The following is a 23,553-nucleotide window of genomic DNA, read 5'->3' on the forward strand; positions in this document are numbered from 1 at the left end:
ACTACTGTACTGAACTGAATCATACTGATGAATGGAAACTAGGCATAAGCTGTCCAAAGTCTGTCATTACTCACACTATTATACCTGGGCTGTTTATTTAAGACTGGATGCATTCATGCTTTCATGTTATTTATACCAGTCTGATAATTTTTCTGATTATCATAGCAGAAATTGACAACCAGACCAGAAAGCCTTTTTTTTTTTTTCATTCTTCTGTTGCTCGATTCTAGTGAGCCGGTGTGAATTATTGCCTCAGTCTCTAGTTCTTAGCTGGCATGGGGTACACTGGTGTGTCTTCTGCTGCATTAGCTGATCTGTTTCAAGATTCATCATGTTGTACATTAAGACATCGACTGTAACAAGTGATTTGTGTCACTGTTGCCTTTATCAGCTTAAACCAGTCTGGCCAATCCAGTAGATCAGCAGTTTCCAAAATTCCAACAGCCATGTCAAGTTTTAGGTTTTTCTTTTCTATACTGATGTCTTGACTATGTTTAATTCTGCTTGCCTGAATGCATTATGTTGCTGCCATGTGATTGGCTGATTAGATATTTGCATTAACAAGCAGTTGAACAGATGTCTCTATAGGGCTGCAGTGAATGTAACATATGGATGTATATATAGTGTTTTAATCTGAGTTGTAATAGTGACCAAGCTTTTTCTGTGGCAACTTCCAGGTATGATGAAGTAGAGGCTGTATGTTTTAGTTTGATGTTAAATTTTTGTTCCTTTTCTCCTTAAAGCACTTTGGTTTTGTTTTTGCTAATTGTTTTGAAAGTACTTAATAAATAATTTGAGTTTACATTCTAAAAAAAAAGGTTTGACAGAGTTCGAACCAGCGACATTCTTGCTGTGAGGCGACAGCACTACCTACTGTTTAATATATATATTAAACGATTTTAGCAAATGGCTGCAATCTAACAAAAGTTAAAACTTTAAGGGAGTCTGAATACTTTCTGTACCCACTGTATATAAACAGACAGACAGACAGACAGATAGACAGATAGATAGATAGATAGATAGATAGATAGATAGATAGATAGATAGATAGATAGATAGATAGATAGATAGATAGATAGACAGATAGACAGATAGATAGATAGATAGATAGATAGATAGATAGATAGATAGATTTATTAAATACAAATTTAAAAAAGAGGAAAAATTAAGAAAAGCAAAAAAATAATAATTTTAAAAATTAAAAATTTTTGTTGAAAATTTGTAGGTTGTATTTTTTTTGCAATAGTTTGCTTGAATTTAATTGTATTATCTTTCAAGTTCTAAATATGTTTGGTGACTAAAATATTATTTTAATAAATATATCTGTTTAATAAATCTGTTTTGTTCAAATGCACCAAATTATTACCTATATTCACTGAGAAGTGGATACAAATATTCATTTTCAAAATGGGGTTTACTCAATTATGCTGAGCACTGTACAGTAGATGGATGATAGATAGATAGCAGATAGAGAATGTCAAGAGAAGTAAATATTTAGTTATTTTATATACTTACTGATTAATGCCCCTAATTTTTTTATTATTATCAACAATTTGGAAAGTAATGCTAAAAAAGATTGAGTAGATGTGCCTGAAAATTTGACTGGTAGTGTGCCCTAAAGTGATGGTTTACCAACATTTTTAATTGCCTGTTAATTTACTTACCTTCAGGCTATGAGGATGTAGATAACTAAACTTCAGTACAGGATTAAAGAAGATTTCTAGCTAAAACCACCATCCTTGATGACTCATAAAATGCTCGTCAGCAGTTACTGACACAATTAAAAAATGAAAATTACAAGCAAAGCTAAATTAATACCCTTAGCTTTAAACTATACGTTGAGAACTTCTGAAGCAAAACAATGAGCCTGTCCATGGAACTGGACATTATTTACCACACTATTACTGCTAATCCACAGCCTTTGGCTATTGACCATCAAAATGATTATTGTGCTTCTGTTTGCAGCCTTGAACCTACTGTATATAAGCAAAACTATTTATGCAATATTTTATTATGGAAGACTTTTTATAGGTTCTTAATGTTTGATATGCTTCATAATGTGACAGGAAACAGGGCTATTTGCTGAGGCTGTAGATTAAATGCAATAATGCAAGAAGTTATATTTGTTGCCCTCACTGATCATTACATTTAAGTCCTAAATCTATTGTCTGGTATTGTCTAATTATTTTGTTTTCAAGGACCAATTTCTAAAATATGTAAAACATCTGAAGAAAAAAATTACTCCATCTTGGATGACCTGATGGTGAGTAAATGACATTTCAACATACATTTAATGCTGTCTGTTTCTATATTAAAAAAAAAAAATCACCTGCTCATAAAATCCGTTCACACAATCACTTCTGATTACACTCCCAAAGCCCATTAACTTTTATATCCTCTTAAATATTAGCTAATGCAATATCAAAAGCTGATCCCGTCATGAATCTTCTACACCCAATCTTCCCAGCTATTGTCCCGAAGCTGTTTATTCAGGCAGCAGAGGGTGGAGTGTGTGTGTGTGGCTGGCTGCATGAAGGGAGGAGTCGCGCACCTGTGAATCTACACCTGCTTGCCATAGAGAAGGACAGGACAGCCAAACCAGGGAAGAGGCAGGAGACCAGAGATACACCAAAACGAATTCAGATCCAAAGAATAAAGAGGGTCCTACAGGGCGATGACCTCACCTGCTGGCATCAACCGGACTGAGAGCTGAACTGAAGGATAGTGAACCCTCAAAGGCAGATAATAAACAACTGCCGCAACGGACGTACCTTTACCTGTACAGGTGAGAGAGGCTTATAACTAGTTATAACCTGACTGGAAAATTCTGTGGAATGACATCCAGTTGCAGTTAGTTTCATATGTATAATTATACTAATTCAAGTATACAGAGAAAAGTGTTTTTCTAAATAGAATAAAAATGATAAATTTGGAATACTTTTTAATGGGAATAAAAAGTTATACCCTAAAAAATAATTGACCAGAAGGAATTAGTTTTGAAGCTCTAGAACAAAAAAGGTATACTGATAGCTGTGAATTTTAATGACCTTTGAACAGAAGACACATTTGATTACACATTTATAGCAAACAGTGAACCTTTATCACTGACTAGCGAGCCGGAGTGTGCGCGCGCGCGCGCGCGCGTGTGTGTGTGTGTGTGTGTGTGTGTGTGTGTGTGTGTGTGTGTGTGTGTGTGTGTGTGTGTGGGGGGAGGGGGGATCATTGCAATCAAGTGAACACTTTGAAATGCAAAACAATTCTTTCAGTTGTGTCAACAGTACAAGTTCAGCATGCTCGATGAACACCTTTGTAATGATGTTGAATTTACTTGCTAATCTTGACAAAAACATTGGGAAGGCATCCATATATGACCATTTGTTGCTTTGAATTTAAATTTAATATATCCTGTCATTGATAATAAAAGAAGTTGATTTAAAATGAGCCCATCTTTCCCAAGAATAGTGGTATATTCATAAAGTAAAATAAATGATTCCATTATTGTGGATGTTTAAGCGAGAATTCTAACATTGTTACGAATTTACATGCAAACCCAGTAGAGGTTAGTGAGTGTAATGCCTTCTTGATTTGTTTACCGTGTGCTTGAGTTTTTGTATTCAAACACACAAATTCTATTCTCCTCAGTGGAAAGAAAAATTAAAACCTTTTTGTTTGCTTTCTCCTAGACTGTTAAATTCCTGTTATCAAATGTCTAATTTGAAAAGCGAACTCTGCTTATATTTGTCTCAATCATAGATCAGAGATCTCATGAGCTGAAACATTTCTAATCCAGTGTGTTTGTCAAAATAAATGTAAAATCATTTAATCAGGTGATGGCTTTACTCTTACTTTGTCAGGTGTGGATGTTTGATTTTTAATAAACATTTGAGACAACTTTAATATTTATTTGATATTTTCAAATACTTCACTGAAGTACTAAGCAATGTAGTTTTTCTCTGAGGAAACTTGAGTCCAATTTGCTTTTCTAACTCTTAAAATGACTGATTGTTTTAACTCAGCATTGGGTCAAATATGGATAAACCCAACATTTAGGCTAATTTCAAAATGAATTGAAAGTTTTTACCTTTTTATCTAAGTTTGAGTTTGTCATATTTTACCCAATGTTTGGTTAGTGCATTTAGAGTGTACAAATTTCCAAAAAAGGGTTGTTGTTGTTTTTTTAAGTGATGCCATAGCAAAACCATTCCCCTCAAACCCCTAATGAAATTACATGAGTTTTATGAACAACATTTAAAAATATGTCATATCTACTCTGAAATCAGTGGTTCCTCAAACAATGTTTATCGTTACATTAATGGTTCTTTATAACCCACTTTGGTAAACTTAATTTTTTGAGTTTTGGCATTTAGGTGGAATTTTTTTTAACAGAATTCAGTCCTTAAGGAACTTGTTTTTGTTTTAAAAATGAACCATCTAAAACAGCTTCCTGCGGAAAGGATCTTAGAATGTTAAATGTTCTTCAAATAAATAACCTTGATTTTTAATCGTGTATTCTGTGTTCACAACTTTATAAGAAATATAGTCTAATAATTGACACAAAAATCAATGTAAGAAATAATAGTTTGGAAATTAAACGCATATGCACTTTCGTGCCTACAGAATTGGTTAAATACAAGTACATGTTTATTAAAACTGTCTTGTGTGCCACAGTTCTTATGACTTGACTACTTTTATGCAGTATGTACCCAAAGGCCCTCAGAGAGCAACTGTTCCCGAAGTGAAGCTCTCTAAGGGCCTCCAGTTAACACCTGATGTTTTTTTCCAACCACCGACTGGAATAATTATTAAATCGAGAAATCTACAGAGAGTTATATTACTCATGAGAGCTTTTTGATGAAATGTACTTTGTACTAAATGTACTTTGTGTTCTTTTTATTGGGATACCAGTAATAAATCGAAGCACTTCTAGAGAAGTTTTGATTTCTAGAGAAACTACATTGGCTGTATTTTGCGTGTTAAAACAAATCAGACGTTTGGTTTAGTGACACATTCAGGGTTTTTTTACGGCATTATCATAGTCAATCAGAATTTTTTTTATAATGAACAGAATGTTCATGCTGACCATTTACATGTTCCCGGAAAGAACTGGCCTTTCCTCATGATCAATGATTTCCCTGAGCCTTATCATTTTTTATCTTAATATGAAAACCACACACACAACAGCATTGCGTTTGTCAGCAAGACCATGTGGTTTGCCATGATGTTTCCCTTTGCATGCAAAGTGCTTCCTTATCTCAGTCCTGACTATTCTTCCCATGGTACAAACTGGTGTTATATTAGTCCATTTAAGTGCCTTAATATTAGAGTTTTATATCTTAAAATCTATGAACTGCACTTTAAACGTGATAAAACGGCAAATAATCTGCAATAAAATGTCAAATTGTTTGTTTTATTGCCATCACTTTTTAACCACCTTGCCAAATACTTTTACAATGTGCATACTTGTAACTTTCCAAATATAGAGGCAATGCAATAAGGTTTATTATTAAAACCACCTGGATTAAAGGCCTTCTTTTTAAAAGGTTTAGAGTGGTGAAAAAACAAAGCTGTGAAAGGGAGCTGGCCGGCACCACCTGATCTCTGTTTGCTCTCGTAAACATAAAAGCAAGAGGAAGAGTCAAAGCCATGAGAGAGCGAACAGAAATTAGCATACTGTATGAAAATGACCACTTTGTTGCTAAGCAACAGAGCCAAGCCTTTCCTGTGAATGGACAGTGCCACACGCTACAGCAGTTTAGTGTGAATTTGAGTGTGCGACTTTATTTTCACATTTCACAAAAGGCCGCCTCAGTTTCGAGAGAGATACAATCAAGGACAGAAAAGCAATAAAAATGTTCCAGGGTATCATATTCTAGTTCTGAGTATTTGTGTATTGTTGTCTTTGTGTGAATAAGCATGTGGTAAACCTCACAATACGAAAGGAAGTTTCATCTGGACAGTGTTTCGCTGTGTATGTCAAAGGCGTGCTTGCTTTATTGTAATGGTTTACTTCAAAGAAGCCATTGTAGCTTGTGTATGAACCGTACACGCTCTCTGGACTGTGAACTCTTAACATAAAAATGGACTGCCTAAAATCACATAAATGAATGAGTCATGTAAAGTCCATTTGCTGTGTGAGCAAAGCTTCAACACTGAATAAAGCAATCCATTTGACCCGATAAGTAAAGTCCAAGATTTCCAAAGCATTTGTACCAGTGTAAATTGTCTTTTGTGTAAAAACATTTGACAGTAAAACATTAGTGATGGGCAAAGGGAATTTTGTGGTGCATTTCTAGAAATTTCCTGTTTAGAAACAACATTTATGGGAGGGGAGTATATAAATTACTCATGATTTTCTAAAGTTTGCATTAATGTGCGTTTACTGGTATTTTTCCCCATTGTTTTACATGTCAAAAAAGCATGTTGTAACTCTTTCCCTGCCTAATTTGCTGGTTTATGCACTGCATTAGACATCATGAAATTGATTTGTTGGGTCTTTGTGTTTTTTTCATATCTGCATCGTCAGAACATTCACAGAACTCTTCCATCAGCACTTTTATAGGATTGCACTCTAAGGTGTTTAGTAAATCACTCCTTCCCAGGAAGCACTTTTTGTTTTTAAAAGATGTCTAATAGACGTCTAAACATAGTCATCTTGGCTAAAACAAGACTAAATTTGAGCTGTCAGTGAAAATCTAATAGACGTCAAAGAATAGGCCAAAACTAGACTAGTCGTCAAATAAACAGAAATGAATGACTACACATATAAAGTCTGTCTAATCTGTCTATTTGATGGGCTATTTTTAGATGTCTATTAGATTTTCACTGACCGCCCAAGTTTAACCTTGTTTTAGCCAAGCTGTCTATGTTTATTAGACACACAAAATTGTTTGCTGGGTTAAAAAGTACAGTAAGCCTGGCACAAATCTCAGTTGTCACAATGAGTTTGTTCAGTCAAAGACTGCATGAAGGAAGGTTTACAAATGTATATAAAGTTGGGTTTTTAAAGTTTGCTCGTTTAACAAAATTATTCCCATTTTTGTGTAAATTCATGTCCAGTTACAGTATGTGCACAGTATTAAATGTAAACAAGAAAAATAGTAATAATTAGTAATATTCAGTTTTAGTTATATTTATAATTCCAATGTTGAGAATAATCCAAAATTATTGAAATATTATTGATCTATTAACCAATACATAAAAAGTAGCTGCTAAGCTCCTTAGCATTAGCATAAACTACGTTGTGCATTTCCATCCTCCTGCCATATAGCTGCAGATCAGCGTGTGCGAAACATGAGGCCTGTAACTGAATCTGTACAAGTTAAAACCTAGCATACCTCTACCATATGGTGCTTATTGAATTACACTAAAAAATTCATTAGTGGCTGTCCCTTCTAATATAAGAAACAGATCTTACATTAACATTAGCTCACACTCTCAGAGCTCAGTTTACACTTTATGACTATTCTTATTACCTGTCTTCAAATAAACAAAAACAACATGTTCCCTTTCTTATTTAGGCCTACTGTTTAATGTGTTTAATCACAGATATATCCCTCATTCTGTCCCCTTCACAGAAACTGCCATTAACACAATGGCGACTGCAGAACCTGCCCCAGCCTGGTGGAAGCTGACCTTCCTGCGAAAAAAGAAATCGGAGCCAAAAGTTCTGTATGAAATCGCAGGAGACCACAGCAGCAATGGCGGAGAGGCACCTGGGACCACTGATGTTGCAACAGACAGCCAGTTTAATGCCCGCTTGGAGCGCATTGTGGACAAAACAGCAACAAAGGGGCGACATGTGAAAGTCTCGCATTCAGGCCGCTTTAAAGAGAAGAAACGAATCCGCTCTACTCTAGCAGAAAACCCTGAGCTGTTCCCTGAGGCCGAAACGACAACTAATGAGAACAATAAAAGTGGAAAATAGAGTCGCTGTGTAAACACACTAGCATGTGTGTTAAGCAGCTCAAGAGGGCCAGCACTCTTCCATTGATGTTCTCTGCCGTTTACAATCACCTGAGGCTCTGAGCCTGAAGCAAGAGCAGGATCGCTGAATTAGTGACTGATCTATACTGATGTTTGGGAACAAAGACATGCACAAACCCAAAGATCAGGTTTCTTCACAGATACACACAGCACCGTGCATTATGGTCGACCGATGAAAGGCTGACATTTAGCAAATGTTTAGCAAAGAGAAGGAATCAAACCAATCATATAGCAGCACAAGATGTCATTAATGATAGTGGTTATTTCTTATATATTATATGGTGAATCAATTGCAGCCACAGCACTTGTGATTCAACGTATTAAAGGATTAAGCATTGTGCTACAATGTTAAAAGGTTGTTTAGGGATGTTTATTCCAAATTTATATTGTAATTATATTAAACATAGATTGTTGGTATCTTTAAAAAACTAAAAAAAACTGTGTCATCAATGCTTGAATAGACCAAAATATTCTGAATAACTCTCTTGCTATAATACATAATTTTAGCCTGTCTGTGTTGCTGTCTGGTTTCATTTAGATTTGTGTTGCTTGGTTGCTATTCATTGTACAGAGATTTTATAAAATGTTATCTGAAAATGGAGGGGGTTTTCCATAATTGCTTTTATGTTTAATGAAATGGTCAAATATTTGCACAATGACTAATTTAATAGTTTGCTTAGCTGTGATTAAACACTCAACTTACAAATGCATTGTTTTAAATATACATCTGTAGATAATAAATTATTGCTTTTAAGATGTGGGTTTATCTTTTATTCTGTATCTTTCTTCTGGATTTTGTAATAGCCTAAGAAACATTAACTACAACTTGACCTTCCTGGAAGTGACTTTCCAGTTCTCTTTTGTTTCTACTCAAGTTTATAACACCGTAGTTTATCCTTTTATTTAGTTTTGTCAACAGCTAAGAACAACGATCTTTCTTTGTCTTTTTTCCATAACAATTTTTCCGAGGCAAAACTCTACTTGTGTTTTTATTTTTGTACCAGAAGAGGGCGATAAAACCAACCTTTTCCGGCAAATGTAGGCGACCTTCCCTGAAATGACTCATACGTGCTTTCTTGTTTGTTTTGACTTTGTTCTCACAACACATTTGTTTGTCACTTATTGATACTGATAGACAAATATAATGTTAATATTTATTTGATATCAATCATACTTTTCAATAGAGTACTTTACAATACTCTTAATGCCATGTCATGTCCGTTTAATGACGTCAAATTAGATCACAAAATGATCACAAAATTCTCCTTAACAAATCTAAAGATGTTCAAGGTAAAATTTGCAACTCAAAATTATACAAAACAGATAAAAAGTGGTGGGTCTATATGCTGTCTGTGCTCAACAACACAAGACGAAACGCTCCAGCGGAAGGATATGTCTGGGCGATACTGCGGCTCTATATAAATGTGAAACACGTCATCGCCGGCAGATCCGTTCTCGTGCAAAGCTGATTGTTGTTGAAAGCCGAGCGATTCTGCTCTCTGCCGAAATGGCCGTGTGAACTGCAGCCTGTAGACAGCGCGCAAACAACTCAGTGCATCAACATAGTGCACTGGTTCAGTACATTTATAGCAAAATGGCGTAAGTATACATTTTTTAATTGTTTTGAAATGTTATGGCGTGTCTGGTAGCCGCCGAGGCGGAAGTGTGTTAGAAGTGCGGCCAAATGAGCATTAATGTGTTCAGTTTAGTTCAGCCGTGGTTTACAAACATGATGTATATAATGTTATTAATAGATCATGGGAAATTATTTCTGTGCGAATGGGGTCATTACATGTCGTCTGGAATCGGGTTGAGCGCGCCTTATGTCAACCTGACAATGACAAGATCATTCGATGAATTTACAGTCACTACTGATTTAAACTGCACTTAAACGTATATATTTTATTTAGTAAGTGAGTGTCAAGTCTCTTAGATAGTGGTAAACTCAATCAAATTGAATGGGACGGTTTCATTTAATATTCTTTGTCGTCGCGTGTTCGTTATAAAATGGCGCACGTTCCTGAAAAGGGAGCGGTGAGTCCCTGAAATGGCGGAGTTTTCCATTTTGATTAAGTAATCTTAATGGTAATCTTATTGCCATAAAATTTTAGTCTTCAGCTAATTTTAGTGTTGTATGAAAAGAGTAGCCTAATGTGAGTTGACTCTGGTATATTTGTATTTGGTTTTTTATAAATAGAAGCCAGTCTGCTGACTGGAAGTGATAAAGAGCATCACGTGGTAAATGCCCATATATGGATAGAGTAGGGTGTGGGCTGGTGGCATGATCATGAGTCAGGAATAACTTGTGGGCCTTTCCCAGAGCCTGTTTATTTATTTTTATTTTATTAAGTCATGTTATATAAGAGATTAACTACTTTTTCTTCTTTTTTTTAACAGGTCCTTTGTGACAACTCTGATCTTTGCTGCACCCGACAGCACAAAATTATTTGAGTTCTCCGTAGAAGATTCTTTGATTCCACTTGAAATAGACAGCCATGTCTTTGATGAGCTCACGGTTTGGCCTGGACGATATGGAGGTCCTTCTCTGGGACCCATCATCACCGATGGCTGACCCTCTGCGGTCAATTCTAGATAAAGATGAAGAGGTTCTTCCTCTTGGAGGTGCTGAATCACCCCTCTCATCTTTCTCTTCCTCTTCACTTCCCTCTCTTTCCCCACCTTGTACTCCTCCCTCCCCTCAGAGGGGGGAGAAGGCTGGGCTTGGTCCGGTGTCTCTGCCCTGGTTACCCTCAGATGAGCTGTGCCTAGATAATCATGGCGCAGACAGTGGTGAAGGTGAGGTGAAGGAATTTTAGAAATGTACATTATTTCTTTATAAATATTTACATTTCCGTCAGCATTTAAAGGCATTCAGTTGTGAAATTAACTTTATTTTTTATTTCAGATCATTCATTTAGTGAAATGGATTGGATGACAGAACGAATTGATCTGAGTGAGTTTGATCTGGAGTCTTTGATAGACTCTTATGATTCTGAGGATCCACCCAGTTCTCCTGAGGAGCTCATTGCTTCTCTGGAGTCACAGATTGACCTGGAGTCCCAGCCTGTAGCTTCTGACAATACTTCACCCTCTCCATCAGCCTCTGTCCCTGAAATCGATCAACTCTCCGAACCTTCATTGACTTTGAATACTCCAGTTACTACACATCTCATTCCCCCATCACCTAGTGAAATCTCAGATTCCTCCTCAGTGGTCCCTGAGCCCCAGGCTGAGTTTGAAATTAAGTCTGAACCGGCCTCTCCAGTCCCATCACCTTCAGTCCTTCCCCCTGAGTCCCCTACTGACACTCTTGAGCTTGGTTGCGAGGTGGACATAGCAGAAGTTCAAAGTCCATCCCCTGTAGAGTTGCGGGTCCCTAAATTTGTCCTCTCTTTGTCCCCGACCCGCATTGTTTTTGTACTTGCTCCCAAAGAGGAGGTTAATGCAATGGCTACCCATTCAGGTGAGGTGGTTGTGGAAAGTTCCCCAAGTCCAACCTCCTCTGAACCACAAACCCCATCCTCTCCTCCGTCCCGCTCTTCTAGAGCAAAGCCCTACCTTACCCACGATTCTAAGACCACAAAAAATCAGCAGTCAGAGTCGCCTACCCTTACAGGACGAGTGAAGTCAGTCAGTGGCTCAAAGGTTGTGGTTGAGAAGAAAAAGCTGAAGAAAATGGAACAGAACAAGACTGCGGCAACTCGCTACAGACAGAAAAAGCGTGCAGAGCAAGAGTTGCTCCTGTCAGAATGTGCAGTGCTCGAGGAGAGAAATCAAGAGCTGGCAGAAAAAGCGGAGTCTCTCACAAAGGAGATCCAGTACCTGAAAGAGCTAATGGAAGAAGTCAAGAGGGCAAGAGAGAACAGAAGTACGAGATTATAGATGGACTCAGAAGCTGAGCAAAATAGACTGTTTTAGCATAGCCTGAAGTGCAGAATGCTAGCAATGTTGGTCCTAAAAGAAAGTATTATTTGAAGAGTTGAAAAAAACTGTTTTGATTTCTACCCCAGTTTCTAAGTAGAAATGCTTTCTTTTAGCATGTCATCTATCAACAGAGCTTTATGTATTTTTTAGTCTTGTGTATCTTATCGTATGCACTGTATTCTAATATAATACACTGTATTAATCTTTTGTCTTGAAATGATGCTGTACAAATGCTTGGTATTTAACCTTTCCTACCGATTTTATTAATAGAAATTGTTTGGTGTACTTGTACTAAATTATCTATTTAGGAATTTTGTTTTTGTATGGACCTCTCACTGCATATCACCCAGCTTGAACCTTGTATGTATATTAAACCTTCATAAAAATTATGAATTCTTTTGTCTTTTTTTTTGTTGTTTTTTTTATTTTAAGGTGCTTAATTGCTATTATTAAGCACCATCAGTGATTAAAATATTTAAAGATGGCTTTGTCATTCATCATCTAAATGAATTAAATATAGACTGGGCATATTTAAACATTGAAATGTATGAGTGTAATAAATAAATATATTCTTTAATTATAATAAGTTTCTACTCAACCAAAAAGTAGTCAACGTTTTGACCAAAACTGTCATTAAATATAATTGTTCTATGCAGCTTCCAAATAGTTACACTTGAAGCTGGCCTTAACATAAAATGTATTCTTTGTATAGAAATATGAAGTGAAAAGCTAAATCGGTCTTGTGTCATTGTTCTTGTTTCGGATGGAAAGCCTCATTTGAGGTTGGAATGCTTGCCCATGAACTGTTTTGTTGTATATTTCTTGTGGGCAAGATAAAAATTGATATGCAATAGTAATAGCCATGTCCTAAACGCCCAGCACATATTAAATAATGGTGACACCACAGTCCTGAGTTTATTCTTATTAGTACCCAAACTGCAGTAGCAAAAGAAGTACTCTATGTTGAACAACTGCATACTTGAATCCAGCCCTGTTTAAGTTTCACATACTTGCCTACATAGATGTTCTGATGTAATTCTGTATTTAACAATGAATGTACATGAAAAAATATAATATTGATCATATGATCTGTTTGTTTCCACCATTTATAAAACTGTTGAAAATAATGAGCAATAAAACGCATGCATTTGCAATTAAATATTTGAGTAATTGTTTACAGCATGAAAAAGATTAGTGAGTTATGTGGTCTTAATAAAAGTTAATTTAACGTAACAAAAATACTGTGATTAGCTAATGATTTGTGGTTCATTCGATATTTAATGTTCTTACAGGCACAGTTAACCCCAAAAAAAAGTTCTGTCATCATTTACTCACCCTCACTTCTGTTGAACACAAAATATTTTAAAAAAATTGCTGGTAGATGGCACCCTTGACTTTAGTAGTATTTTTTCCTATTATGGATGTCAATGGGTGCCATCAACCAGCATTCTTCAGAAAGGAGAATGAAACTCAAAGATTTAAAACCACATGAGGGAAAATAAAGGATTCATTCATTAGATGAACTCTACCTTTATTTAATATGTAAAAATAAAAATATAATATTGATGAAAATATATTCACAAATCCTTGCCATTTTTCTAAATGAGACCTTAATGTATATTGTACCTCTGTATATATAGTACAAATGTCAGCATAAGAGGTGAAATGTCTCAATAAAATTCAGTGTGAATGGCCTTATGGTTAATAAACATTTGCGTTAATACTGCTTGTCTTTTGATGCAAAAATCAATAATGTTTACATTCATCTTGGATTTGCATTCTATTTTTTTTACTGCAAACTGCATCTTCCACTCATTTCTTCATCATCTAGTTCTTGGTTCACTGTAAAACAAGGATGCAATGATCAGGTTTTGCATACAAATGAAAATATTCATATAGACAGACAATATAATGTGATGTGAAATCCGCTAATTAAATAAGCAGTGATAGATAACACTTACATTTGACCGGTAAGAAAGGCTTCTGTCCATTCTCTGCAACCATTTCCTCTATTTTTCGCAGGAGTTCAGTCACTTGTGTCTTGTCTTTGTTGGCTTTGGTACAGTCCAAAACATGATAACAGTTCCAACAATGGCGCATCAATTTCAGCAGCTCACCTCCATCCCGCTGGATGTGGTCCTCGATTGATGTGCCGTACAGCCAGTCACCACATGAAAACAGCACTAGCGTGTGTTGACTTGCTTCCGCACCAAACATCTCCAAGTGGTTCTTGAGGGCCTGCCTCTTTTTGGGAGTGAGGGAGGAGACCACAGGTATGACCAATAAGAGCGCATGTGGGCCTGGATGGAGAAGCCCCGCCCCTTGTTTGATTTCTTTTCGTACATGGCTGGGTGTGCGCTGCACAGAGAACCAATCCCAACCTGGCGTGTCAACAATCGTGAGGCGACGACCATCAACTAGTGCTTGATGTCGGACAGATAACTCAGTGGGATGTCCTGAATCAAACCCATGACCGCCCAGTAGAAGATTGCCCACAGAGCTCTTGCCTGCTCCACGCCAGCCTACTAACAGGACTCGTAACTCTGTTAAAAGGTAAAAAGTGAAAAATTGTGCAACGGAACTTGATCAAAATGAACTTAGCATGTTTTAAAAAGGCATTCTGTATTGCTCTCAGTGGAAGAATGATATAGACATGACGTTACCTCTTGGTGGAGATCTAAACATCGCTGCTGTCCCCTCCACTTCTGTGTCTCTGTCCTCTTCTTTTTCCATTTCAGTCTCTTCATCTTCAAATCCGAGGCTTGGCCTCACCAATTCAAAGTACCAGCCTTGATTCTCCTGCACCATCTCCTCCACTTTCTGTAAAAGCTCTGCAACTTGAGCACTTTTGTCTGAGCTGGTGTTATCCAAGGCATGATACCTGCAGCCACATCTCTCCACTAACCTCTGTAGTGCAGGCCCACCATCCACTATAAATTCCTCCACACCCTTGTCTTGATGCAACTGGTCTGCACTGGTGAACAAAACCATGGTGTGCCTCCATATTCCTGCTCCCAATGCCCTAAGTTGGGCCCACAGACCCTGCCAATGGTGTTCGGTGAACGGAACTCCAATGGGAACCACCAGCAGTAGGGCATGGGGACCAGGTAAACAATGATCAATGATGTACTGCTGGTTCTCAGAGTCTGCCTTATCAGGCATGTTTTCTGTATCCAGCTTCCATCCTGGGGTGTCAGTGATTGACAGTCGCCAGGTGAATATGTCCACCCAGTGTTTATGATCTGTTTGGGAACTGTCAGGTTTATTTTCTTGACTCAAGATGGTGTTCATTGTTGAGGTTTTACCAGAGCCCTGGAACCCTAGCAGCAGGAGGCGCCGCTTGGGTAACGAAGATCCCTCTTCTTTTGAGAGATAAAAATAAAGGAGAAATTAAAATAATGAATACGTTTTTGCAATTCAATCCACCACACTGCATCCATCTACAACGAAGATTTTCTTTATGCTGACATGTATGTCAAACTACATATTCGTTGCCTGTGATTAATTGCTGCAGTATTATTGCAATATTGAACTGGAGTGTTGTTATTTAAAAACGAGTGCATGTAGTCTGTCCGGGTGACAAGGGTGTAGAATTAGCATGGACCGAGGTGACGTGTCCCCACCAATATTCACCGTTTATTGAAATGTCCCCATCAATAATTGAATCACCTCCAAAATAACATAATAGTCTCATTAACGTAGAAGTACAGAAAGGATTACATCACATTCTCTACTCGAGTCTGGATGGGATGATAACCCATTTCGTTTACCGGTGTTTGGAAAAGTCATGGTTTTAACCCCAACCCCCCTGCCCCCAATTGATGAATTAATAACCGTGTAGCAAATGTTTGCATGCCTAAATTTTCAAGCATTGAAATGGTTCTACAGAAGCCATTTTCAGACCAAGCAGCTTTATTTTTTGTTTTGTGTGAACAACTGCACATGAGGGAAATCTAAGTGAGCAACTATTTCATCCTCATGTGAAATACCAGATTACAAAGATTGTTATTAAATGACTGGATTTGGTTTACAAAATGTTCCCAAGCAAAAGTAATGCTGATCATTGATGATGTTTGGGGACATAAGGATTCAGTTCTATCTTCATGAGCATGCATAACAGCAGTACCGGTGACAAATCTTCAGGCATACCTTCACTTACTGCTACTTTTCTCTCATACTTTTTTTTGGGTATAACACTGTTATAGGGGGATCAAATTTAGCACTCAAGCTGATCCTCCTTTGAGGACAGCAAGCCAAGTTTGTTTACCTATCTATCAAATCTGAATAAGCTGATGAAATCTTGAACCATTCTTGCGGTCTTAACATAATCTAAAATACTTAAATCTGATTGTGCAAGAAAGGTTTCTTTCCAGTCCCTGCTCGTCTATTTTCCTGCAAGAGCACAGTCACCTGTCCTTGCTGGATTTGGTACAATGCAGTTTCAGCAGCACACCCCGTCTCTCTGCTAAATACCCCTTGCAGTTTTTTTTCTAATAATCCCTGGTGATCCAGAATCAGAGTAAATTATGTGTTTGGAAATCTGCCATTATACAATGGCAAACTGATCTAGACAAGACTCTCCAGACAGCAATAGAAAACCCTAGAGACACAGGAAGCATGTAATGGAGAGGGAGAGTGAGTCAGCTGTGTGGGTAGGTAAGATCGCAAACTGAAAGACTGTCTGAAACAGATAAAATGGATTGAAATTAAATTTCAATGTCACTTACCAGCATTTAAATCAGAAGAGATTGTAGCCATCTTGTGTCTAGCTGGTCCGGCGTCTCCTTTTCCTGCTCTCTTTCTCCTCCTCCTCTTCCTCTCTCTCTCTCTCTCTCTCGTTTGCTGTTTTGTCTTAGCAGGCAAGTTGCTTGTGCTCAAAACATGTTTTCACCCCTCTTTTCTCAGTCCTTCTCCTCTCTCTCTCTCTCTCTCTCTCTCTCTCTCACTGAATACAACCATGCAACCTTTCTCCCTGCTTCTTTTTTACTCTCTTCCTTTCATTAGATACAAGCACTGACAGATAGCAGACAGAGCATTGAAAGAGGAAATATAGCAGAGCAAACTGAGGAGGGGGAGGGAGTAAAAAACCCCCACATGCAACTGTAAAAGTATGAGAGTGGGTTGAGTTTGACGTGTTATACAGCAAGTGGCCCCCCTTATTTCAAAGGTACACTACATAGTAAAAGATACTGATTGTGGTGTGGTCACTTATTGTTTCATCCTATAGTGCTGAGATTAGCGGTGGAACAAAAAGTTGTCATTAGACCAATGAATACAAAAACACACAAAGCTTAGCTCCACCTACCTGATTCTGCAGTATGACCTAAACACCCGCAGCACTGAAACACTAGAGGGAGTGAATGACACCAAGGCAGAGCAAACAGTCCACAGTGCTTTTTTCTTTTCAAACCTACACAAATTATTACAGAAAATACATGATCTTAAATTGTTAAATATTTATTTAAAATTTAAATAACTTTATTATTAATAATTTTTTCTTATAAAAAATTTCTTATTGTATGTAGTTTCAAATGAAATTAATACTCCAGTCATTATTGCTTTTATTACTATTACCATTAATAATAATGGTATTAATAATAATAATAATAATAATTAATATTAGAGTGATTTCTGAAGCAATTCATGCGACTCTGAAGACTGGACTAATGAGGCTGAAAACTCACCTTTAAAATCACTAAATAAATTATTAAATTAAATTAAAAACTACTTTTGAACAGTTATTTTATAGTGCAATAACATTTCACAATTTTACAATAATTTTGTACTGCATTTTTAATTAAATAAAAACAGCCTTGGTAAGCAGGATAAACTTATTTTAAAACATTAAAAAATACACAGTATGTCTGATAATATTTTTTCTTCTGGAGAAAGTCTTATTTGTTTTATTTCAGTTAGAACAAAAGCAGTTTAAAAATTTTTCACCATTTTAAGGTCAAAATTATGAAACCCTTTAAGCTATATATTTTTACACTTTAAGCTGTCTCTAAAAATATCTAGTCAGATATTATTCACTATTATTTATTAGAAATGAGTTATTAAAACTATTTTGTTTAGAAATGTTGAAAAAATATATACATACACAGTTGAAGTCAGAATTATTAGCCCCTCTGAATAATTAGCCCCCCTATTTATTTATTTTTTCAACATTTGAAAAAAAAAAGAGAGAGAGAGAGAGAGAGAGAGAGAGATCAGATAAATATATGATTATAATATTTTATATTTATTAGATTTATAATATTATATTTATAATCATTTCTTTCTTGTTTAACAGAAGGAACACAAGGTTTATAATAGCACTTGAGGGAGAGTAATTTTCGGGTGAACTATCCCTTTAAGCAACTTTAGCCAGGATTTATATATGGCAAAGCGTTTTATCTGCATCTATGAAACCCTGTTTCTGTTGGTTTGATTAATTGATTATAAACCTATTAAAATGGTTAAAAGAGTTACTTTTTAAAAGCTTTATCTTTTAAAAAGTTTATGAGAAAATGACAGAGTTCACAAAATGGCTACAACAGTAACAAAATGTTAGAGGAGAGTTCTTCAAATGAACTGAGGAGGGCAGCAATAAGCATTAGATGGGTCTTGTCTGCTGCAAATAACAGAAGAAGAAGAACAACAAAACTTGCTGCAGACTTGCGGTTCACGTACAGCCCGTGTGCGAACTAGGCGCTCCGTTTAACAGCTGCAGGCATGGAGGGATCCGGGGAAGAGTTTCTGAAATACCGCTCACCGCTGGTGTCCCGGTACGCCAGCAAAGAGATGGCCTACAACTTCAGTGACAGGAAAAAATTTACAACGTGGAGAAAGCTGTGGATTTATCTCGCGAAGGCCGAAAAGGTCTGTTTTATTTATTTTCTGTTTATAATTTACAGTCACTTGATTTTAAAGTTGGTATTGTGATTTTCTGAATGCCAAGTGTGGCACTGTTGACCTTGAATGAGTGGATCTCTCAAGTTGCCAACTAGTCTAAAAATAGTCTAAAATCAGTCCTTATAAATTAAGTAATGTTAATGGTGGATATGAGTTATGATGTAAATTTAGCGTGTTTGAACAAGTGGTCCAGGCAGTGCACAAGAAACACAGTGAAATATGATACACTGATGATATTGCAGTAGGCTACTTACATACAATACTGAACTTTATGTGCCAAGCTGTGGCAATGATTCTCAAACTGCAAGGGAAGTATCCGTGGAAACGTTTCAGAGAAAATAAATAATAAAATAATGAATGGGTATTTTAATTAATGAAATAAAAAAAATGTAAAAACTATAATTTATTTAATGTATTCATGTCAAAATAACCCATTTAAAAACTTAAATGAAAATGTATCTGTGTTTTGCAAATAAATTCTCAATATGTTAAATGGATAGGCCTACACTTAGTTTGTCAAGGATATACACAATAAAGTTTTAAAAACTAAACTTATTTCTATTTTGGATTATATTCGCACAATCATTCTGACAACTTTTGACATGCTCCCTGTTTTTACCACGGTACTTTGAATATCTGGTTTGAAACCGCATGAAAGTATGACTTGAAAACAACATTAGCACTATTTCATTGACTCTATACAATGTTGTAACTTTGATAGTCATTGGCTGATAATAGGATTTCACTATTTAGAATTGCAAAGAATATTTTTTTTTCTGAAATAATATTGTTTAGCCGAAAGTCGGAATACGTGAACATAAAACCAACTTTCCATCAGTCTTTACACCGGATGTCTGTATGAGTCAACTTTCATATGCGCGGCGCATCCGGTGTGCTACCTACAGAGCGTTATCTGCATAGTTTCACATTAATCAAAATGCAAATGCGTGCCCGCCCGGTGTGCATTACTTCCAAATGTCACATGCACGGCTCATGCGGTGTGCGACCCTCTTTAGAACAACATATTGACTGATATTGAAGAACAGAGATTGTGTGATCACCCATTATCTACAAATATACCACAGTCCACAGTGTGGAGAAGAATGTTAATTGAACGAAGTTATCTGGTCACATGGTGACCCTTTTTTAACCTATTGAGACAGACTGGTTTTTGTTCACTTCTCAAACCAAATCTTTCTCTGAAAATAAAGTCACATTGCATAACTTTACCAATCTAGTGCCTGGAATATGCTAGAGCACAAACTGTACAAGACCAAGCCCTTGGAAAGAGGGAGTAGTGTGTGTGTTTCCAAAATAACTAGTGTAAATGTCAGGGTAACCAGAGAGAGGCTTATCTTGAGTGTCTCTCTCTCTCTCAGTCAGTTGGCATTTCTGTGTGGAGTTTGCATGTTCTCCCCGTGTTTGCTTGTTTGTCATGATGACAGTAAATAATATTTGACTAGATGTTTTTGATTTAATTTTAAGTTAATTAGGTTAACTACACTGGAAAAAAATATTCAAAGATGATTCCTTGGATTTACTATTTTTTTAAGTTAAGGGGTTGTAAACAATTACTTTGGGCTGAATTTAAACAAAGAAATTAAGTTGAACATTATTAAATTTAATTAGTTTGTTTAAATTCAACACAACTAAATTGTTTGCAACAGTTCTGCAGACATAATTTTTTTCCAGCGTAGGCAGGTAAATAGACAAGTCATTGTATAACGATAGTTTGTTCTGTAGATTATCGAAAAATAGATTAGCTTAAAGGGGCTAATAATTTAGCTGAAATGAAAGAAATAAGAGTGGCGCAGTAGGTAGTGCTGTCGCCTCACAGCAAGAAGGTCATGGGTTCGAGCCTCGGCTGGGTCAGTTGGCGTTTCTGTGTGGAGTTTGCATGTTCTCCCTGCGTTCGCGTAGGTTTCCTCCGGGTGCTTCGGTTTCCCCCACAGTCCAAAGACATGTAGCACAGGTGAATTGGGTTGGCTAAATTTTCCGTAGTGTGTGAGTGTGAGTGAGTGTGTATGGATGTTTCCCAGAGATGGGTTGCAGCTGGAAGGGCATCCGCTGCATAAAATATGTGCTGGATAAGTTGGTGGTTCATTCCGCTGTGGCGACCCTGGATTGATAAAGGGACTAAGCCAAAAAGAAAATGAATGAATAATAGAAATAAGACTTTCTCCAGAAGAAAAAATATTATCAGACATACTGTGAAAATTTCCTTCCTCTGTTAAACATAATTTAGGAAATATAAAAAAAAATAAAATAAAAAATTATAAGAGGGGCTAATAATTCTGGCTTCAACTGTATATATGTATCATTACCATATGAAGTGATTATGTGACATTACCTTATGAAGTGATTGCATTATAAGTTACTGATATGTTGATCACTTTTGTGAAAACTTGTTTGATATTAAAGAATTGATATAACTCTATAAGCTGAATATTTTTTTATATTGTGGCAGAAACCTTTCATTGCATTTATTTTACTAATCTGTCACACTTAAATACATTATATTAAGAAAGAGAAGTTTTTTTGGTTCCTTCAGTTTCATGACTTTGCTTCAGCACAGCTCTTTTTCTCTCCATTATCCAGTCTTTGGGTCTCCCTATAAGTGATGCTCAGGTAAGCGAGATGGAGTCTCACTCGGAGGACATTGATTTCGTTATGGCTGCGGAGGAGGAGAGGAAACTAAGGCATGATGTCATGGCTCATGTGCACACATTCGCTCAATGCTGTCCCACCGCTGCTCCCATCATCCACTTGGGTGCCACTTCCTGTTATGTGGGTGACAACACGGTGAGACCAAAATACTACTGTCCAGGTCCAAAAATCCGCTCATTAATATGGAGAAAAGTCTCTCAATATATGTTAATGATTGCCGTATTGTCATCACTTATTAAAGCGAATGGTATCATGGTGTTCAATTAGAAATTTTACAGTATGAAAATGTTATGTTGTGATTAAAGTGACTAAAATTATCACAGTAATATTAACATAGTTGAAAATGTAAAATAAAATGAATGTCATAAAAGGAATACAGGATAAATTAATTAAATACAGCTTAAGCATTTAGGTTGTAGTTTTTCTCAATTAGCTAATTGCAGTGTTACAGGATTTAATTTGAGTTTTTAAAATTGCAATCTATGGTGTTTTTTAATGAAAATATAAATTAGAAAGGGTAATACTAACCATCAGAAACAAAATCAGCACAGTCAACTACATCCCAATAAAAGTAATGATTTATAAAAGATAAATTACAGTCTGACTATCAGAGTTGAGGCATGGATATAAACATTACAGTCATGATTGTATTTTAGTATGACAGCACACTGAGTGTATTTTAGCACCATTTGTTGTTCGCTTTTAGTATTGGATCGAGAGTTTGCACCCAGAAACTGTGACGTGGTGTCAGACTTGTCTGAGCATTGTGATTATAGAGGGAATATGACAACATAACATGAATTAAATACATTTGCAAACTATCAAAAAGCAGGATATACATAAAGCCTTTTCTAGGAAATGCACACGGTTCTCACTTTGATATTGCATTTTGAAATGGTGACAGTGTTCTTATTGTTTAATGTGTGACTGTGTGTGTGTTTTGTTCGTAGGATCTGATTATGCTGCGTGATGGATTTGATATCCTGCTGCCCAAGGTTTGACTTCCTGATATTAATCATTTCAGTAAATCATTTTAATCAATTTGCTCCTTAGGAAACAATAATAACATGCAAATAAATGTGTATTTCGAAAATTGTTAATTTACTTGGTGTTTAAAATCTTTATACAATGCAATAATAATAGATTCAATTAAATGAGGTTCATTCTACTGTGGTGACTCCTAATATAAGCCGAAGAAAAATGAATGAATGAATGAATGAATGATTTGATTAAATCAAGCCTACTGCATAAAAATGCAGTAATAAACTTTAAATTTGTTTGTTTGCTTAATTTTAAATGTTAATATGATTCTATATTTTTAAATGTGCATTAAAGTGAAAACTTTCAGTAATGCATTATTGGTTTACCCTTTTCAAATTTACAAGTCAATACATATATATATTGAAATTTTGTATCTACAGTGCAAATTTTATATGATTAAAGTTATCTTAAAATGAAATAAAATAATATATTAGTAATGTCATCTTAAAGGTTTTAAAATTCAAACAAAACATGCATTGGTCAGTTGCTTTTGTTATTTAGAAAAAAAATCTTTCTCTTAATCTTCCATAATTACTGTCCACTGCATTTCTATAATAAGTAGTTCTTATGTGTACTAATATTCACATTCTCTCTCTTCCGCAGTTGGCTCGTGTCATTGACAGACTGGCGAATTTTGCAGAGAAATACGCCGACCTGCCGACATTAGGCTTCACCCACTATCAGTGAGTAAACTGATGCTCCCGTGCATGTGCTTTTCAATCATATATTAGGAAATGACAGCATGTTTGATTGTGCATGTGAAATTAACATTTCTACTGCTTTTCTCTACTTTTTAAACCAATTTTCTATCCTCGCTTCTTCTGTTTTCTACTTTTTAACACCACTTACACATCCTTCAACATTTACTTATTTTGTATATTGTAACAGCACTATATATTTTCCTCTGTTGCTTGTTTATTTTTCATCATACCTCTTTTCTGTTTTTGATTTAATACAGCAAACTATTCTGGTTTTGGGTTCTATTCCCCCTCTCCTCGTCCCCATATTTTTCCTGCTTGTTCCCTGTGTTTTCAGACCTGCTCA

At 36.1% G+C, this 23,553-nt stretch overlaps 4 protein-coding genes across 4 annotated transcripts in view; 3 read left to right on the forward strand and 1 right to left on the reverse strand.

Annotated features, from left to right (window-relative positions):
• Positions 1 to 2,547: 2,547 nt before the first annotated feature.
• prr15la (proline rich 15 like a) lies at positions 2,548 to 8,737 on the forward strand. The gene is made up of 2 exons (XM_056450873.1): positions 2,548 to 2,785; positions 7,575 to 8,737. Exon 2 carries the CDS (start codon positions 7,592 to 7,594, stop codon positions 7,922 to 7,924), a length of 333 nt encoding a protein of 110 aa, XP_056306848.1. The 5' UTR covers positions 2,548 to 2,785; positions 7,575 to 7,591; the 3' UTR covers positions 7,925 to 8,737.
• Positions 8,738 to 9,421: 684 nt separating this feature from the next.
• atf4b (activating transcription factor 4b) lies at positions 9,422 to 12,296 on the forward strand. The gene is made up of 3 exons (XM_056453417.1): positions 9,422 to 9,582; positions 10,381 to 10,779; positions 10,889 to 12,296. The coding sequence occupies exons 2-3, from the start codon at positions 10,479 to 10,481 to the stop codon at positions 11,863 to 11,865; spliced, it is 1,278 nt and encodes a 425-aa protein (XP_056309392.1). The 5' UTR covers positions 9,422 to 9,582; positions 10,381 to 10,478; the 3' UTR covers positions 11,866 to 12,296.
• Positions 12,297 to 12,597: 301 nt separating this feature from the next.
• On the reverse strand, positions 12,598 to 16,962 carry si:dkey-110g7.8 (GTPase IMAP family member 8). The gene is made up of 4 exons (XM_056453414.1): positions 16,635 to 16,962; positions 14,571 to 15,269; positions 13,869 to 14,450; positions 12,598 to 13,749 (listed from the first exon to the last, which is right to left on the reverse strand). The coding sequence occupies exons 1-4, from the start codon at positions 16,663 to 16,665 to the stop codon at positions 13,697 to 13,699; spliced, it is 1,365 nt and encodes a 454-aa protein (XP_056309389.1). The 5' UTR covers positions 16,666 to 16,962; the 3' UTR covers positions 12,598 to 13,696.
• Positions 16,963 to 18,532: 1,570 nt separating this feature from the next.
• adsl (adenylosuccinate lyase) overlaps positions 18,533 to 23,553 on the forward strand; it is a 12,062-nt gene continuing 7,041 nt past the window's right edge. The window contains exons 1-5 of the mRNA XM_056453411.1: positions 18,533 to 18,768; positions 21,400 to 21,603; positions 22,419 to 22,463; positions 23,113 to 23,192; positions 23,545 to 23,553. The exon at positions 23,545 to 23,553 is cut by the window's right edge and continues 163 nt beyond it. Coding sequence (XP_056309386.1) covers positions 18,622 to 18,768; positions 21,400 to 21,603; positions 22,419 to 22,463; positions 23,113 to 23,192; positions 23,545 to 23,553 — 485 coding nt within the window. The 5' untranslated portion in view covers positions 18,533 to 18,621. The remainder of the gene's footprint in view (positions 18,769 to 21,399; positions 21,604 to 22,418; positions 22,464 to 23,112; positions 23,193 to 23,544) is intronic.

The sequence above is a fragment of the Danio aesculapii genome, chromosome 3 (genome assembly GCF_903798145.1).
Source record: "Danio aesculapii chromosome 3, fDanAes4.1, whole genome shotgun sequence".
NCBI classification, from domain to species: domain Eukaryota; kingdom Metazoa; phylum Chordata; class Actinopteri; order Cypriniformes; family Danionidae; genus Danio; species Danio aesculapii.

Excerpts from the sequence above, each read along its gene's own strand:
- si:dkey-110g7.8 (XM_056453414.1), bottom strand. The coding sequence starts at position 16,665 with ATGGCTACAATCTCTTCTGATTTAAATGCTG. Across the intron at positions 14,451-14,570 it reads GTTTAGATCTCCACCAAGAG|AGTTACGAGTCCTGTTAGTA; the intron begins GTAACGTCATGT and ends ACCTTTTAACAG. Across the intron at positions 13,750-13,868 it reads GCCTTTCTTACCGGTCAAAT|TGAACCAAGAACTAGATGAT; the intron begins GTAAGTGTTATC and ends CTTGTTTTACAG.
- atf4b (XM_056453417.1), top strand. The coding sequence starts at position 10,479 with ATGTCTTTGATGAGCTCACGGTTTGGCCTGGACGATATGGAGGTCCTT. Across the intron at positions 10,780-10,888 it reads TGGCGCAGACAGTGGTGAAG|ATCATTCATTTAGTGAAATG; the intron begins GTGAGGTGAAGG and ends TTTTTATTTCAG.
- prr15la (XM_056450873.1), top strand. The coding sequence starts at position 7,592 with ATGGCGACTGCAGAACCTGCCCCAGCCTGGTGGAAGCTGACCTTCCTG.